A 17,654-nucleotide genomic window follows, 5' to 3' on the forward strand; every position below is an offset into this window, starting at 1 on the left:
GAATTTACACAGTCCAGAAGCAATTTCGAAAAGTGAGGAGCAAGCCCAAATGAAGTTAGATAACTGGCTTTTGTTTGACCGCACTTAAATTCTGCAGCTACTTGGCTGTCTGGGAACATAAGTCGAAACAGTTCAGCAGACTTTTCAGCAGATCTGAAACTGTAGTGTGATTCCACAATCTTGAGAGTCCACAGGATCTCTGCCTTCAATCGTTCATTGCTCATCACGAAACCTATTCAAAGAAAACATTTAAGTTACCATTATGTCTGTAAACATTATGTTCTGTCTGAATAAAAGACAGGTTTCAAAAAGCAATAATTAATGACATGATAATATAAATAATACTAAACTAAGTTAAAGTATAAAGATGGCAGCATAGTTGAAAATGAAAGTTATTTTCAGCTAACTGATTTAGCTTTAATGTTAAATTGTTTGATTTTAAAAATCCAAAAAATAATGTATTTGCTGGTAAATAGGATAATAAGCATACATTATTAATTATACTTTCTTTTTAATCTTTCCTGATCAGATGCCAAAAATTCAGATCAATTTTCTGCAGCAAAGCTGTAGTAAGATTTGTGATTGTATAAAACTCTATTTGTAGTTCGAATCATGAGAAAATGAAAATCTCAACTTTTTAATTTAAATAATTCTTTGCTATTTACTGATCTTTAAGCTATTGGCTTCACCGTAAATTAGACGATAGGCTTAATAAAGAATGGAAAAAAAACCGCAAAATGTTATGCACGCTTTAATTTAATGTGTTTTTCTAAGTACCCACATCGTTAACTAAATGAATCGCTAAAGATAAATAATTGTCAACTTACTGGACACACTTGCAGAGCTGGTCGGTGCCGTCTGATTTTTGAGCGGGCTGTGGATGTTCTCGATGACGAAAGTAATCAGTTACACAAAAGCGCGCATCTTTCAGAAATACTTTTATTTGCCTTTGGTGTCTTTCGGTAACCATGTGCTGTTTCAGAACACTTTCGCCCATTGATGAAAGATTCAGAGATATTTTGCAGGCAGCACATCGTGCCAAATGTTTATTGCTCGAGTCTTTTATTAACCAGTCTTTATACTTGTCTTCCTTTAGCCACTTCTCCTGAAAAGAGCACTTCCCCGCATCTTTCAAATGTTAAGCAGACAAAGAAATGTGGTCGACACGACGAGAGTGAACTCGCGAAAGGCCGAAACGGACGTTCCCGCCGCGAGCGAGACTGGGTAGTCATGTGATTAAAAGCAATGCAGCGAAAAATTCGTCGGTATTTTGCGCCAAAGTCTACTCCGGAAATAAATTTGTTGTAATATTTTATCGATAAAAGGACTTAAAAGGGTCACAGAGAAAATGTAAGGACCTGTGTGAGAATTTGAAAGGACCGCATGGCAAATAAAAGGACTTAAAAGGCCTTTTGGCGAAAATTCAATATAAAAGGACTTAAAAGGACCTTGCAAGGACCTGGGAACCCTGCAGGAGCTGACTTATCTTGCTTTAAATGACTTTACAAATCTTTAGGAGGCCAGTCTCGGATGTCCTTTTTTTTAGCAATCTGATGTACAGCAATCACAGTGTTTCAACAGATTGACTGCATATACATTTTCTTACAGGTGATTGTGGCTCCAGTTACCTCATTGCATACTACTCATGTAAACAAGTAGCTAGATTGGTCAATACCATGAGGTGTAAAAATGTGAAATTGAAAGCAAAAAGCTCTCCCATTCTCCTAATTTGCTATAATCTTTTAATTAAATATGGAAACAATGTGAGGAGTGACAACCTGATTATATTTATGCTTGAAGTAACTGGATTTAGTAAATTGTACATATGTAATTAGTCAAATAATAAAGGTAATTACCAAATGAAAATACATTTCACCCCGAGTTTTTATTTTCTTCTGATGATTTATCCGTTTTGGAGACTGAAATATATATACACCATGAATCTTTTTGTACATGAACATGCTTTTTAATAAAAATTTTGCCTTAGGTGTTATGAGATTTTAACACGAAAGTCACAGTTGCTCCTGAGCACAAAACAGGGATTCAACACTCATGTGATTATGGCACCAACATGCAGAAAGCAAAGCTCACATGTTGGCTGTAAATAATAGCAGAAACTAGCATGTTAATACACTTTTAACTTTTTATAAATTTCTCTATCATTACGGTTTTCAAAAGCATTTAAAATTAGAAGTCAGTTATTTTGCTGCCAACAGTTATACAGCTAAAAAGATCCTGCACTATGAATGTTTCTGGTTGAAAGGAAAAAAGAACTTTGAAGTAATGTTTTGATAACATTAAGCTGTCTTTAATGTAGGTCCTGTTCTCTTTGAAATGTGTAGACATGCAAGCATACATCCATCTCTTTTTCTTAATTAGCCAAGCATTTCTTCTGGGGTAAATGTGGAGTTAAATACAGCTGAGATCCTACATGCTTAGTACCATTTTGTCAGAAGTATACATGAACCTAATACTTTTTTTAATTCAATGAGTTGAACTCGGTTTATGTATATCTTAGCATCTTTCTCCCTCTGATCTTAAGTAACCAGTCTAAAAACACCCCTTTCCATGTCAAGAGATCAAACCCACAATGCCATAAATGTCAAGGATGCATCTGATTACCATATGGTTCCTGCTGTCTTGATAGCTGTTATCTTGACAATGTAACTGCATCATGAACCTTCTGTGCAGGATGATGTGTGGCAGCTACATCTTGCGAAAAAAATTATGGCAGGGGAGACGAGAAGCATTCACACAGATTTCAGGAAAATATACTGTCTTGTATGGAGCTCATCCGGGTTTTGAGAAACAATTGCACTCTTGTAGGCTTAACATAGTTTCTAGCTAATTTAATGAGTGAATGTGGTTTTGGGCCAAATGAGGAAGCTATAAAGAATTAAGGGCAAGAAATGTTGCTGAGATGCACAAGTAGTTAAACGTATTCGTACCCATGCATACAGTTCATAAAAAATGCAGAGAGAATAAGAAGCTGTAATTATAAAGTATAAATAATAGGTACAAAACCTTTTCAAAAGAAGTATCAAGAGATACCTGGTTTGACGTGGGAGGGAGTTAAATAATTGAAATGAAATGATGCCAATACAGGCAGATCTGACACAAGGGAAGCAAATTCACATCAACATAAATTTTAAGGGAAAAGATGTAGGAAAACAACTTTGTCTCTTTAGCCAATTATTGAACATAAGAGCAATCTGATGTGAGCCTTTTCCAGTTTTATATAAAAAAATATACAAAACTTCTAACTTCTGGGATAGTTGGGAAATGCTTTAAACATGAGACTTGTTTGTTCTTTTGCATAAGATGCATCTGAAAAATCCAGACAATCAATGTTCCAGGTTCCAACACCCCTGAGATTAAACATTTCAGCCACTTCATACTTCAGACGCAAGCTTATGGGGTCATCAAAGCGGACTTGGTGCATCTGTTGTGTGGCTTTGTCCTGCAACAAACATATAAAAATGAAATTGCATGAGAACATCAATCCTTTGGTTATGATAAACACTCTTTTTGTGTGGTATCAAGCTAATGCATAATGGGAAAAAATTTTGTAAACTGAAACAAAGGATAAGCAACAGAAGTTTTTGAAACAATTTTAAAATGCTTAAATCCGCAGTTATGATTTATTAGAAAACTAAGAAATGAAGTAATGCACAAATGGACTTTTTTTTTTTAGTATAATCCAACTGACACCAGACAGATGTATTAAATCCTTAATTAGATGCAGCTTGACATGGAAACTAAAACACTACATACCAAGTAATTAAAGTATGGAGAAAGTGCTGCTGAATCCCACTTCCTACCACCAGTTGAACCATTGATCATAAGAGGGTAGATTGCCCTGTAGTCAATCTGATGCCCTGCTGCATCACTACAATTGACACCACGGAAAGGGACTTGCTTGATAGTGCAAACATCATCCTGTCAACCACAGGAGATGAAATGTTTTGTAATTACTATTGCATCAGTAAGTTAAAACTTCATTTTGTCAACATGAAAATTATTTTAGTGTTTACTGTATTCAAAGTACCCTATTATAATGTCAAAGAATGTCATTTCCAGATTTAAAGTTATACATTCATTAAGAACATAAGCACCATTATGTCCATCAAACGTTAATGGTGTCATTAAGAATGTTTAGGTAACCTAAAACACTGACGTTATACATTGAAATACATCTTTCTTAACAAAACGCAAACCACTTCCATTAATTTTTATAGCATACCATCTCTATCAAAATAGAGATTTAAAAAATTTGTTGTTGTTTGTTTAAAAAAAATGTTGTTGTTGTTAAAGTCAGAGGAGCTGCATTGAAAAAAGAAGAAAACTACATTTTAAAAACAGAAAGGTGGAGAAGAGAATGTTTGAAAAATTAAAGATTATTTTTTAAAAGCACCTCAAAAATCTATAAACTGCAATAAAATAAATTAGGCCTTTGATTCAGAGTTAACTCGTTTATTTAGATGTGAACTAGTTTTGGAGAGAAGTGAAAGAGACTAACAAATACTAAAGACTAATTTAACAAGGGAAAGAACTCCGTTAGTGCCAGCAGTTTCTAAGGACAGCTTGAGAAAATCAATATCTGTCTCTGGTTTCATCACAAAGTGCCCTATCTGTTTGAAACATGTGCCAAGAAAATGCATGCATAATAGGTATATAAATAAAAAAATTACTTGTTTTGATTCTGCTCTACTACACATAAGATGTGTGAGCTACAAAATGTTCATGAAAATATATTCACTTACCTTAGATAAAGTTTCACAGGGGTAATCATAACCATACCATGGGACACCAAGTACAAGCTTGTCGGGCTTTATACCAAGTTTCAGGTAACCAAAAATTCCTGACAAGAAAAATAAAATAGCGTAACTTACTTTCAAAAAGCTGTCAAATAAGATGAATAAACTGCACTCTTCCAACTTTATTTTCTGCCAACTTTGGATCTACTATTTCATTTCCTTCAAGTTTATTTAATTCAGTAGTTAAGATATGTGGTATAGTGTAGTGAAATAGTGAAAGACTTCTTCCAAAAGATGCATGTGTAACCTGTATTGCTGCTGGTTCAACATGTTCATGTCAGTAACGTCCCTTTATATAGCTGACCGTGGTTGTTGGCATATTTTAACTTCACCATGATTGTTTTAGCCACATTCTACTCCCTAAACAGTCTATCACCTTCCCCTATAAAAAAAGGAGTAATTAGATCTAGAAATTAATCTTTTTCCCTAAAATTAGGGTAACCTATAAAGTTACATCATGTAAATAATGCAGATGACAGCAAAATCAAAATCTTGTCAAGGTATTTTGTATTGATTTTTGTTTGCAGCCATAGTCATGCTGTCAGTTCAAATCAACCTTTTTCTGTCATGTAGTAGTCAGAGTTTGCTCGTGCAGTGCAGTCTCCAAAAATCTGGCTCTGTTCATCATAGGCCATCACAAAAAGAAAGTCTGAAGCTTCGGCCAATCCTACATTATCGTAGCAACGCAAGTCTATGCAGTCTGGACTCCAAGCAACATCTACTGTAACCTGAAAAGAAGCCAAAGCTTTTTTCACCTACACGTCTGTAGCTCTCTCTTCTTTCATTTAGAAAGTGTCTTCTTTCATTTAGAAATGACTTCTTTCATTTAGAAAATGAAAATAAAAGTAAAAGGTTGCCCTCCTAATCACTTGTAAACAGGTGGTCCAGTTTATTCAGATTATCTAATATGCTTTCATAAAAAAAACTCTTACTTAGCATTACCTATCTCCATTCTAATGGTTAATTTCCTACTAAACATAATTTACTATCTTTAGACAGACCAACACATGACCCTAGAATTTTAGAATGCTCATTCCTGTCGCTAGCATTGCCTCACTACAGCACCATACAGCCTTATTATTACCAGTTAATTTAACTTACCTGGTAGAATGGAGACACACTTTTAAAAGCGGCTGTTGTTTCCATCACTAAAGATGTAAGAGCCTTACGCACATCTGTCTGGTTCTGAAGAATAACAGTCTTCAAAGTCTATGTTAATTCCATCATAAAAATTGGTTTTCACAATGTCTAGCTGTTCGTTAATCCAGTTGGTTCGATCTGACGGATTTGTCATGTTTGATACTGGCATCTGATCTGGGAATTAAGAAAACAGAAAGATAAAAGACACCATAAGTTTTAAATATATTTGCATCTGTATTTTGCTGAATTCTGCATCTTCAACACACATGTGAAAGCTGTCCTACTGTATGGTACTAAAACCTGGAAAGAGACAAACACCACCAACAACAAGCTCCAGACCTTTACCAACAGAGGCCTATGCCTTATTCTGGGAATAAGATGGCCTGAAAACATCTCCAACAGCAGCCTGTGGAAAAGAACCAACCAGAATGCCACTAGCCAACAATGGGGAACAAGGCAAAGGACATCAGAACCACATGAGCCCAATTGAGGGGGGCTGCCCAAAACCAGATCTGCTGGCAAGGTGTTGTTGCTATGCTCCTCAAGGAGTAACAAAAAAATAAACATACAAAACATTATGCTGAAACAGAAGCAAGCAATGTTGCCAGCTACAGTTAATGGCCTCTATCTCACTATTTGTAATTCAAAAGCAGTCAGAGAAATATTTAATTCTTGTCAAATATCCTATTTTAAGTTCAGTACATTACACACAAGCCTTCTCATCCTGATGCTCAATATTAAGTTTGTATTAAAACAATTTCATAATCAAGGAATGAAAAGATGTAATTTGTCATTACCAATTAAGACCACTCTGGAGCCATAGGAATGTGCAAGGCACATAAGTTCCTGACTAATGTAGCCTACTGTAACAACAGTTGTTACTTTGTCCCAGTCAAACTTTTCCCATGATGATGGCTTGTTTTGAAGAGAAAATACAAAAATCTGAAATGACAGAAAACTTCCTCAGTTAGTTTATTATGTTTGATGAAACTGTTATGATTTTGCTGTAGTGCTAATGCATAAGCTAAAGCAAACATCTTAAAAAAATAATAAAACAAAGATCACTTGGCCTATAATTTAGTGTGGGGCAGTGAACTGTTAAGACCTCTTGTTTTATTGCCTTTTACTTTCTCTGATTGATAAATCAAGCCCCCATTCACTGCAGACCAGCCAGAAAAAAACCTTCCAGTTTCGATCTCTAGCGAGCTTTGAACCTACAATCATTTACTTAGAACTGAAGTCATTATAATACAGAACTACTGAACACCCCTTGCAGCAAATACCTGTTGTTAAATGTAGCCATAAACATTTAATAGCAATCACAACCTGATGTATAAGCATCATCAGCTGTATGTCACTACCACCACCACTCCTTCACAAATGCACGTGTTCTTGCACATGCATGCACAAACACACACACAAAAGCAGATTTATGGAAATATTTTACTGTGTCATCATAAATTACAACAAATACAGTTGGGAAAAAAACATAAAAACAAAGCTGACATCTGTATTATAAACTTTCAGCCTGCAACAAATGCTGTGAAAGCTAAAATACTATTATTTGACTTTTCTCTGTACCACTACCAAAGTCACTGCTACCTCCAATAATTGTACCCAATATGTAACAACTGTGACATCACATATTAGGGTGAAGAATATAAATCTTGACTACAATAATCTAGCAATTATACATTAGAAGTACCCATCAACTTAATTTTTGACTTGCAGTTATGCTTTTCGGGAAAAGTTTCTGTACTGTGTAGTATCAGTATCAGCTCTATATTGATGTCATAGAGGTGGAGATAAAACAAAAATATTAGTTGACGGGGAGTGATTTAACTCAAGGTAAGTGTTTAGAAGCGCTCAGCAAAATTACCTCTTGGCGAGTAGTGTTCTTGATAGGATTGCATAACGATGACACTTTGCAGGGGCATGACTTCGATGGCTGTAGCCAAATCAGGAAAAATAAAAGAGACACTTTATGTATGCCTAAAAGCTTCATGTCGCATTTGTTGGGAGGCGTGAAATGAACTTCTCGGTGCTAACTTCCGCTTTATCACGTGCTTTTCGATAACGACAGTCGTATCGCTTTCATGTAACAAATTTTGTTGTTTTCGAGAACTTAATGAGAAAAAGTATGAAACACGATGGGAGAAAAATATTTTCGAGGTCCTACCGAGATTCGAACTCAGATCGCTGGATTCAAAGTCCAGAGTGCTAACCATTACACCATAGGACCTGCGCGTTACACACCCTTCTTACAAAAGGATAAAATTGTAAAGCACCTCGGGTTCAGGTGGTTTTTATCTTTTCTGCAGTATTTCACGTTTTCCTTTCGTGAAAGCTAAGTCTGTACATATCCTATAGTTTGATACTTAATGTTACCATAATAAATAAAATATAATTGAAATCATCAGCCGCAGCTCGCGTGCAAACAAACGTCGATCACTATCCTACAATTCGATCTTTCGTCTTTATAATAAAGCCTCATGCAGTGTAATATTTTAAATACTTATCGAGATCAAATAAACCAAGTGTTCCAGCCTAAACTGACGATTGTCTATTCTTATACAACACAACTGTAGAGGCCTTACGACGCCATGACACTTCGCAGACCGGAAAAAGAAAGGGCCTGTGAGTAAGGCCAGCCACCCCAACCCTGTTACAGGGTCTACATCAAGTTCTTGGTTTATATCACGCTTTACATAATATACGTCAATGTATCGCCAGCCTAATGCTATTCCCTATTGCATATTTTGAAACGTTTAAATGAATGTGGTGACCTGCCGTGAACTGTCCTATATAATTGTGGCCTAAATATCCCTACTCCGCCTATCACGATAACACGAACTTGTTTGTGATATTTCAATACCGTGCTACTGATGCTGTTTATAGTTGGTATATATGTATTCACAACACGGGATCTGTCATTATGTTAGCAGATGTTAAAGGAAGTGAAAAAAATATATTTTAACTCATTCGTCACATATGAACTATCTCATTATTTTGCTAGATCGTTTTGCTAATTTCTTACCGAAATTTAACATGCTAGTTCAGTTGCTATGACCCAGCTGAAGTTACAAACCGTGCAGGCTACCAATATATCAATCTCCATACAGTTTCAATGGAATTTGTCTCTCAAATTTAAAATACTGTAAAACAGTGTATTATACTGTGTTTATTGTTTTGTTAGTCGATTAAAGGTGAAATTACAATAAACTTTATCAGGCTGTGAATAAAACTGTACACAATATCAATATCATATAATATCAACATATGACCTGAAACCAATAATAACAGCAGAATAGATGGTAATTATGATGTTGCCATGATGCTGTGCACATTGAGAAATTAGAAAGGGTTAAAAATGTATAGTGAGAAAAGGGAGAAAATATGGTGCTTGGCTGGTAGAGTTGACAATGCAGCTTTATTTATGCACAAAGGGAATTACAGGTAGTGCTCATACATTAGCAATGTATACAGATAAGTGCATACATATACCTGTTGACTACAATGAATAAGTTGTTTCCACACAGCAACAGTAGAAACAGTTGGTGCACTGCGTGAGGTCACCTCAGATTAACGCAACATCATGGCAAGTAGAACTGATCAAGTATATGGTATATGAAGTGAATGAGCTTTGGTGATCCATTCTGTATACAGGCATAATATATTTGCAGCCAGACTGCAAGAGGGAGAACTCAGTGCCAACACATGATCAGGAGTAGTGTGGTACAGGATGCCTTCCTAAGGATTTGTTAATGAGGTAGAACCAAGCGATGAAAGGAAAAGTGATGAGACTTTTAACAAAGGACTGACAAAACTGAATGAGAATGACAAAGCTGACAGAAAAAGATCTGAGTTTCTGTAGGAGGTACAGCCAGTGCTGACGTCCCAATTAAGCTTGTTATTACAGATAGTTCCTAAATACTTATGTTAAAATGTTATGTTAAAAATTTGGACTCTGTGCCCATGAGAAACAGCAGACCAAACACCAGCTGTCAATGTATGGTGGTCAGTAAAATTTGCTGCACTCAACAGACAGAGTATGTAAGACAACCCTACTCATGTCTTTATCTCAGATTACAAACGACAATGCTGTACAACCATCTGTCCACCTTATAGTTCTTTAAAAAAAAAATCTGTATGGCTTCTCTTTCATTAGGTCAAACAAGTATCTATTCATATTTATTCATTAGATGTATTAGAGAGGTTTATTGATCATACAATAAATTATTTCTGGAATGAGTATTAATATTTATTTTTTGTTCCATGTCCATAATCATTTTAAGTCTGTATCAGTACATTTGTGCACTTTTGCGGGGTTTTTTTTTTTTGGTGCAGTTTACAAATTGCATATTACAGAGTGGGAAACGTGCCATAAAAATCTACTTGACTGTTTATTATTATTATTGAGAATGGATAAGTTTTAGCTGGAGGCCAGAAGTACAAGATTATAGCTGCTACCTGCAGATAGCAGGCAAATTTTAAGGCTGAATACACAAATACACATCCACACTGACACTAGAACTGTATTTGTCAAAGACTAGTTTTTGATAACAAATACAAGAGAGGAAAGAAAAGGCACTGAAATAATAAGAGATGCAAACTTCAAAATGTCATTATCATGAATCACCATATTTTTAGTTTTGTAGCAAAGATGTACATAAAAGCAATGACAAGAAAATGATAAACTTCAATCTATAAACTCCTCTGGGTCAACTTTCTTCTGCAGCAGATACTCTCGAGAACAAATGTCTGCCTGGAATTTAAAAGAATGGATTATTTAAAAACCATCATAAATACTTTGTTGACATTACTATCAGTTATGATGTGATTTTATGGTTATATATTTTGTTATAAAAATACTCTTTCTCCTACCTGCAATTTTGCAAATGGTGCATATGTTCTTTATACCAACACACTCCAGTCACTACCCACACACAAGTATGTGCACGTTCACGCTACTCGAGAAGTAACAAGGACTAAACTAAGCTAATGGGAGGTGAAATAAGAAATCCCCACTCTATACTTATTTAAAAATACTTTCGCAATTTTGCACAAACTGTTTCTTGCACGAGAGATTTCTGGACTTTTTTGTGGGGCATTCAATTCCTAAGTATTATTTAGACACTGAATAAATACTTACTAGTCTAACAGGTTCTGGAATTCTATATTTACAGCACTGCATTACAATGGTGATGGCTGATTCCAAACTGATATTGTGGCCAACAGAAATATATATTGGATTTTTGGAAGAATCTGTGCTGCGTAAGGCCTGCAAATTGTAAATTTTTACAAAATTTATTTCTTTTTGCTTAGTTTTTCTTGCAATTTTTTTAAAAGGAATAAAAATACTGATCTTTATGCAATTGGCATGGGCTTTTATTGCCCTTTCTATTAACAAAGCTGTTTGTAAATTTTAAAAATGTCTTAGTACAGTCAACCAAAATGTGCTATGACATCTAAAGAAGTGAGTGAATCAAAAACGTGAAAATGTAACAAAATAAATCTACTGTCCAAAATGCATGATACAGCTAACAGGCAAAGGCAAAGAGTTCCACAGCTTAGTGGGATGTAGGGAACTATGTAAAATTGTTCCCTGTGTGTGTAGGACATATGAAAAGCACAGCCTCACTCACTCCTTTTCCTGTGAAGCCTCTACTATACAGTTTTCATATTTTCTAAAACTGCAGTGATTCTAAATATCAAAATGATGCACTTATTTATTTGCACAATCATATAAAAATATATCAATTACTTAAGCAAACCACAACAGAGTTTCTATTTTCAAGAAATGTCTGTATGATATGCAGCAACAATTCTTTGGAAAATTCGAAACATACCAGGCCCAAAGTTCGTCCTGAGTCAGTTTTTAATTCAAGCACTGAGCCCCTCTTTTCAAGATGGGATTTCTGCAAAATTTTAAAATGGAATAAGAAAATTCCTTTGATTGCTAATGTTCAGATTATTTTTATCTTGTTATAATTTTCCATTAGCACATCTAGTTTCCAATATCTGACTGTTAAAAGCTTTTACCTTCCCTGAAATACTTCTCTCCACCCCACCCCTTTTCACTAGTTGACATTCATGAAGTTCTCTTCCCTTTTCTTCACTAAAATGTGTCTCTTCTAAAATTATCACATGCACATTTCCATGATTTCATAATGGCCATGATGGCATGACATTACAATAAAGACTTGGAAAAAATACTTCTAACCAACTGACAATACCCTTTCTTTGTGTGTGACAATATCCTCAACACCTTCAACATGTATCAGTGTCTTAGCTACTCCTATACAAGGCATATCCAGCAGAACCCCCAGGTGACAAGCAAGTCCAAACTCTCGAGGATGCAACTGTCCATTGCCATCCACAAGTATCACCTAGTTGGAAACAACAGAAAATAAGAAGTAACTGCATCGGCAAATTTAAAGTATCGGGACTATAACAAAAAGTAGTTGAAGTTGGTAGTTGAAGTAAAAAAGTCACTGATGCTGAGAATAGAAACCTGCAATTATTTAAAATGATAGAGCAAGAACATTATCTTTTGATACACAATGAACTTCAAGACTGTACCATATAGATGTTTTCATATCAATAACTAATTCTGACAGATCTTTTTAATATATATTATTCTTTTAAAACTTATGAAAAGCTTCAATTAATTTAAAAAATAAACTTTATGGAAGACAGCATCAGGATATAAACGTGTATAGAACTTGATTTATTATTTCATCAAGCATTCCAAAACAAAAGTTAGGCTCATGTGATGGATAGTGACATTTTAAATCTTTTCCAATCAAAACTTTGAGATGAAACAATTATGCATAAATACAGTTCGAAGTTTGGCCATTATACTCAGTCAAGTGTTCTCCACTTTACCCAGATCTTCATCACTGTACTCTATTCTCTTTCAACCAAAATTCTAAGCTGCAATGAATCAGAATGTCAGTATCCATCATGTATGCCCAGCTTGTTATCTGATCTGTCTTTCCCTTTAACTAGGTATCTTTTAAGAATAACATACATCAGGCTTATATTGAGCAGCATTCTGCAGCATAGTATTATAGAGATGCAAAATGGGCTCTACTTCCCGAAAGGCCAGGAAACCAGGCACATAAGGGGCTGTCATTTTTATCATCTCCAGACGTTTGTACACCACCTGAAAAACACCCACATGCTTTAATTTTTGTAATTTTGTTTAAGGGCAGCATTGTGTGAAGTTGTCTTATCATCTGAAAGCTTTGTAAGTGGCATACCCCTTTCTGCCATCAATTTAATAAGATCATTAAGATTTAAAAAGAATCACATCAAAATTGTCTTGCCTTATTACAAGCAGCTAGCAGCTGACACTTGACACTCACCCTTACCTCTTTAAAAATTACTGTGATATATTTAATTAGAAAGAAGTCGATCTGTACCTTTAACTCTTGATATGACAAAATCACCAAGGCTGCACAGGCATCCACATTATTATTTTTCACAAAAGAAATGTCGACTCCAGCAATGTAATAGGTCTGATTATTGTTGAGGCTCAGGATGCTTCTTACAACCGAAGCTATCGGCAACAACCACTTTCTGCTTAAGTTCCAGTTGCTTCCTAAAGAGAAAAAAATTAGATTATCATCTTTCTCTTTATTATGGAAATGGAAGTACTTGCACAAGCTGACCATTCATAGCCATATACTTCTAATCTGCATTCTGAAAGTGCAACATGTGCTTTAATAGTTTTATAGATATATGTGCACACACTACTTCTGTATATATCTTCCCACAAATGATTATGGACCTCTAACTGTACAAATATGCATGGAAAAACACACATACACAGAGATAAACATACAAAAACACATTAAACAAGTTAAAAACAGCACAATATCAAAATATCATACCTTTCCCACTCAGCTATGATTTTATGATCAACTTGACTTTCCAAATCATCACCTCTTTCAGTACCAATGTCTTGACAATCTTACATTCATCAGTTTGTTTAGCCTCAGATTGCTCAGACATCTCTGTTCTTCTTAATGCTTCATGGATTTTTCCCCGTTGTTGGAAATTATGGTGATGACAGCCACATACTTTCTGGTCTTTTGTCACTTTCTGTAAATCTCATCACAAGATGTCTGGTCTGTAAAACTGAAGTAGATTCCCCAAAAATTTAAAGCCCTTATTTTGAGCTTAATAATTTTACTCCTTCAGACAGCTGACTAAAAATGGGCTTTACTGATGCCAGTGAAAAACGTCTGAGTGTATGTCTATGTATGTGGTTTGTATGTGTGCATGTACTCCTTGTGTTTGTGTTCCATGAATAAGTTGGGAAAACACTAAGTTTATGTACTTTTAAACCATGTGAAAAAGTTTGAAGGCATATGCACAGATAGGCCAGGAACCAAAGCCAGAGGATTCACTTATAAAAGAGTTTCTAGACACAGCTACAAATGTTTGTTGTGTCATAAGGTATGTGAGAGTGCATGTTTGTTTGGGACAGATGCTTCAATGTGCATTAATAATAATACAGTTGCTTATAGAACGCCGTTCCCTAACAGCTCAGTGCTTTACAAAAATACACTAATACATGCTAGAGCATGTAGGCTTCTATCACGTATCAACGTTCTTCATTATCCTACATATTAAGCACACACACACAGTCGGTCAAAAGCCCTTAGGTGCGTCTTCAGCAGCTATTTAATAACAATGGAGCAGCAAAGATAGTTGATGAGTGTGTGCTGTCTGAAAATATAAAATCTATGTATCAGTTCTGTATAATGGATGGCGCAGTGACGGATATCTGTAGCCCTGATGTGTAAAAGTTGCTTCCTCACACTATTCTATGTGACTGGAATGTCACATCACATTCATTTTTCCGGTCAAGTTCATTGCATTTTTTCGGAGCAGAAAATCGTATGCCATACGCCAAATGTGTGAAAGGATAGGTGGAGGTGGGGGAGAGAACAAAACACGAGTTTATATATATATAATTTAAATTGTTGCAAATAAGAATTTTAAAAAAAAATCGTCTTATAGGAAATTTTTGTTGTGAACTGTGGTAGCAATATATACTATTATGATCTGTACTACACGATCTTCAACACTGCCTGAATGAGGGCCTTCACTTTCTCTTGGGAAATGAACAATGATAAATAACAGACTCACGCTAAATTTAAGGGTGTGACGAAAGTTTTGTTTCTTCCCAGAGAATGACATGATGAGAATTTATGAGTTATTTATTCCAGACAGAAAAAAGTAAGTGCAACCGCTGCCGTTTGAATTAGGCCCTCATTTTGTTTCTGCATTCACTAACAACATGGACTTGTTTACATTCTGTTAAAAGGTGGTATAACCATGGACGTGTATTAGTTCGTGGCTTCCATGATCGTAGGTAAGCTGTGCCGTAGTCCGGTCAGCTATGTCGCTAAACAGATTACGTATTTGAACTCGTCTTTGTTTCAGCTAAGCTTCGTATAAGACTAGCTTTTCATCCTGGCGTCAATGAACATAAACAGTTACAAAAACGTGGCGGCACAAAATGTCGTAAGATGGTATTGGAAAAGGGTTAACCCTTTATAGCAGTGATGCCCAACCTTTTTCGGCCTGCGGGCCATACAGATATGGCCCGCGGGCCGTAGGTTGCTTTAAAGCACAATGAGTCAGGAACGTGGTCCTACTCAATTGACACAAGAACAGCTAGCTCTCTAGGTTGAACCGGCAGGTCAAATGGCCTATAGACTATCTGTTGTGGTTCATCGTGTTTATGGCATGGCATGTTAATAGCTCGTCCTTTTCTGTTAGCTTTACTGATATCTGTTTGAACTGAGCAGACTTTTCAGTCACAAACCACAGCATATAACTAAAGATCTCTGCTTCACACTAAAATGTAATAATCACTATAGAGGCAGTATTCATGAAGCGAAGGTAAGTCATTAACCGTAGGCAAAATAATAAAAAAAAAGTAAAAGAAATCAAGGAACATCTCATCTCAGTAGTTACAACGCACTGTCGAGATGCCAGTGAAACTGTTTTATTAAACTTTACCCCAGGGTATCTTTGCCATTTATTTATAACTACGGTCAAAGGATAAAGCAGTATTCGCGGAGGCTTTATAACTAGGGATGTCTCCACGTTTGTCCTACATTTACCCTTTAATGATCATGGGGGCATGAAACATGATCAATCAGAGGAAATGAAAACCAAAAACTGCTCTGGCTTCAATAAATTTGCATTCATTAAAGACGAAACGAGCGCCGAAACTTATTATTGAAATAGAACTGTAACGTCTTCTGTACCTTGCAGGTAGATCCAACACTCATGTAATGTTTTATTTTTTTCGTATTTAAATATCCTGATTTCAATTCAATCCTTTCTAAATTGTAAGTGTGGCTTGTTTTTTTTTTTCTTGCAGATATCATCATCTCTTGGGATTACCTCCTCTGTTACTAGAGTGTAGACAAAATTCCCCGCCCCATGCGCCATCGCGCTGTCCTGGACTGTGACATCTCCACCCCCGTATTTATTACGACGAGGTGCCATTCCATACTACACTACTACTGCTGGTAGACTGTCTTGACATCCTACTCCGTGCCCTCACAGAAATAATAAATGATACCTGGTCCTCCACCAGACTCCAATGCTACATTCAAATGCTCTCTGTTCACTAAGTATTGAATTACTATTCCTAACTCCTTGGCAATACCATCTGGCATGTTATCATGTAACGACTCCATCTTACACTGTTTATAGTATCTACATCCCTTCATACCTTCATCCATTGCTTTACCTTCTACTCTTGTACCTCATCTTTATGTTGTTCAGTGCCTTATACGTACCTCACTGTCCACTGGCTGTTATCTTTCACTTATCATTATTGGTTAGAACAGAGAATGCGGTCTCTCTGGATCGTGATGTTGTAAGTTTACATTATAATTATTTCCCATTATTATTTCCCATTATTATTTCTTCACATTACTACTTATTATTATTTATTATCCGTCAGCCTGAGACCCATTTCAGCACGGCGACTTCACTGAGACCCTGTCCTGACTCCGAGCGTGTATGACGTGTGTCTGTATATTTACTTTGTGTATGAGTGCGTGTGTGTTGTAGAAGTGAGCGTGTCTGTTATATGCATATGTTGTTGATGATTTAGTCTATGTATGATTTGAGTAAAGCGCTCTGAGCAAATCTTTGGAATCATCTTTACTATAATTACTACAGATGCAATAAACATTTTATCCATCACTAAAGACATGTGAGATCTAATAGTACCCGTATGTGCTGCAGGTATTTACCCTAAAGTTTGCCCAACGTGAATACTTTACTAACTGTAGTGATAGTAGCATTGTATTTAAGTCATGATATGAATTCGACAAATTTTTGTCTCTGTCTAAGACAACTGACATTTTAGCAAAAGCAGCTTGAAGCAGAGAAGAACAAACATTTGACTGATAAATAAGCAATTATACTAGAGGCATAAATATTTGTACAAGAAGAAGAAGAATGTTTTGGATGCTTTCCCTAATCACCAATATCGAAAGAAACAATGTGTAGTCGACTTATCAGGAAAGGTAAAAGCAGAAGAAAAAAAGGCCTTAGACTTTATGTTTTGTACTATCGTCTTCTCTGTGCTAGATATAAAACAAAACAATCTCTAAAGCTTATCAATCAATCACTCAATCAATCACTCAATCAATC

The 17,654-nt window shown here is 35.7% G+C and overlaps 2 protein-coding genes, 1 long non-coding RNA gene and 1 other non-coding gene across 4 annotated transcripts; all 4 read right to left on the reverse strand.

The window, feature by feature from the left end:
* Positions 1-1,866: 1,866 nt before the first annotated feature.
* Positions 1,867-8,932, reverse strand: LOC112559199 (di-N-acetylchitobiase-like). The gene is given in 8 exon segments (XM_025230230.1): positions 1,867-3,460; positions 3,775-3,939; positions 4,764-4,861; positions 5,374-5,545; positions 5,919-6,014; positions 6,016-6,131; positions 6,755-6,899; positions 7,837-8,932. Coding segments are annotated over 8 exon segments (1,119 nt in total). The 5' UTR covers positions 7,963-8,932; the 3' UTR covers positions 1,867-3,259.
* Positions 8,128-8,199, reverse strand: Trnaq-uug. Its single transcript has one exon. It is a non-coding gene; the product is annotated as a tRNA-Gln (tRNA).
* A 436-nt stretch (positions 8,933-9,368) lies between the features above and the next one.
* On the reverse strand, positions 9,369-13,976 carry LOC112558867 (endonuclease V-like). Its single transcript, XM_025229586.1, is given in 8 exon segments — positions 9,369-10,722; positions 11,110-11,238; positions 11,807-11,875; positions 12,194-12,346; positions 12,991-13,125; positions 13,385-13,519; positions 13,521-13,563; positions 13,888-13,976. Coding segments are annotated over 8 exon segments (819 nt in total). The 3' UTR covers positions 9,369-10,656.
* Positions 13,977-14,008: 32 nt separating this feature from the next.
* Positions 14,009-15,374, reverse strand: LOC112559201. The gene is made up of 2 exons (XR_003098301.1): positions 15,120-15,374; positions 14,009-14,102 (listed from the first exon to the last, which is right to left on the reverse strand). It is a non-coding gene; the product is annotated as an uncharacterized LOC112559201 (long non-coding RNA).
* Positions 15,375-17,654: the final 2,280 nt, after the last annotated feature.

The sequence above is a fragment of the Pomacea canaliculata genome, linkage group LG3, assembly GCF_003073045.1.
Source record: "Pomacea canaliculata isolate SZHN2017 linkage group LG3, ASM307304v1, whole genome shotgun sequence".
NCBI lineage: Eukaryota > Metazoa > Mollusca > Gastropoda > Architaenioglossa > Ampullariidae > Pomacea > Pomacea canaliculata.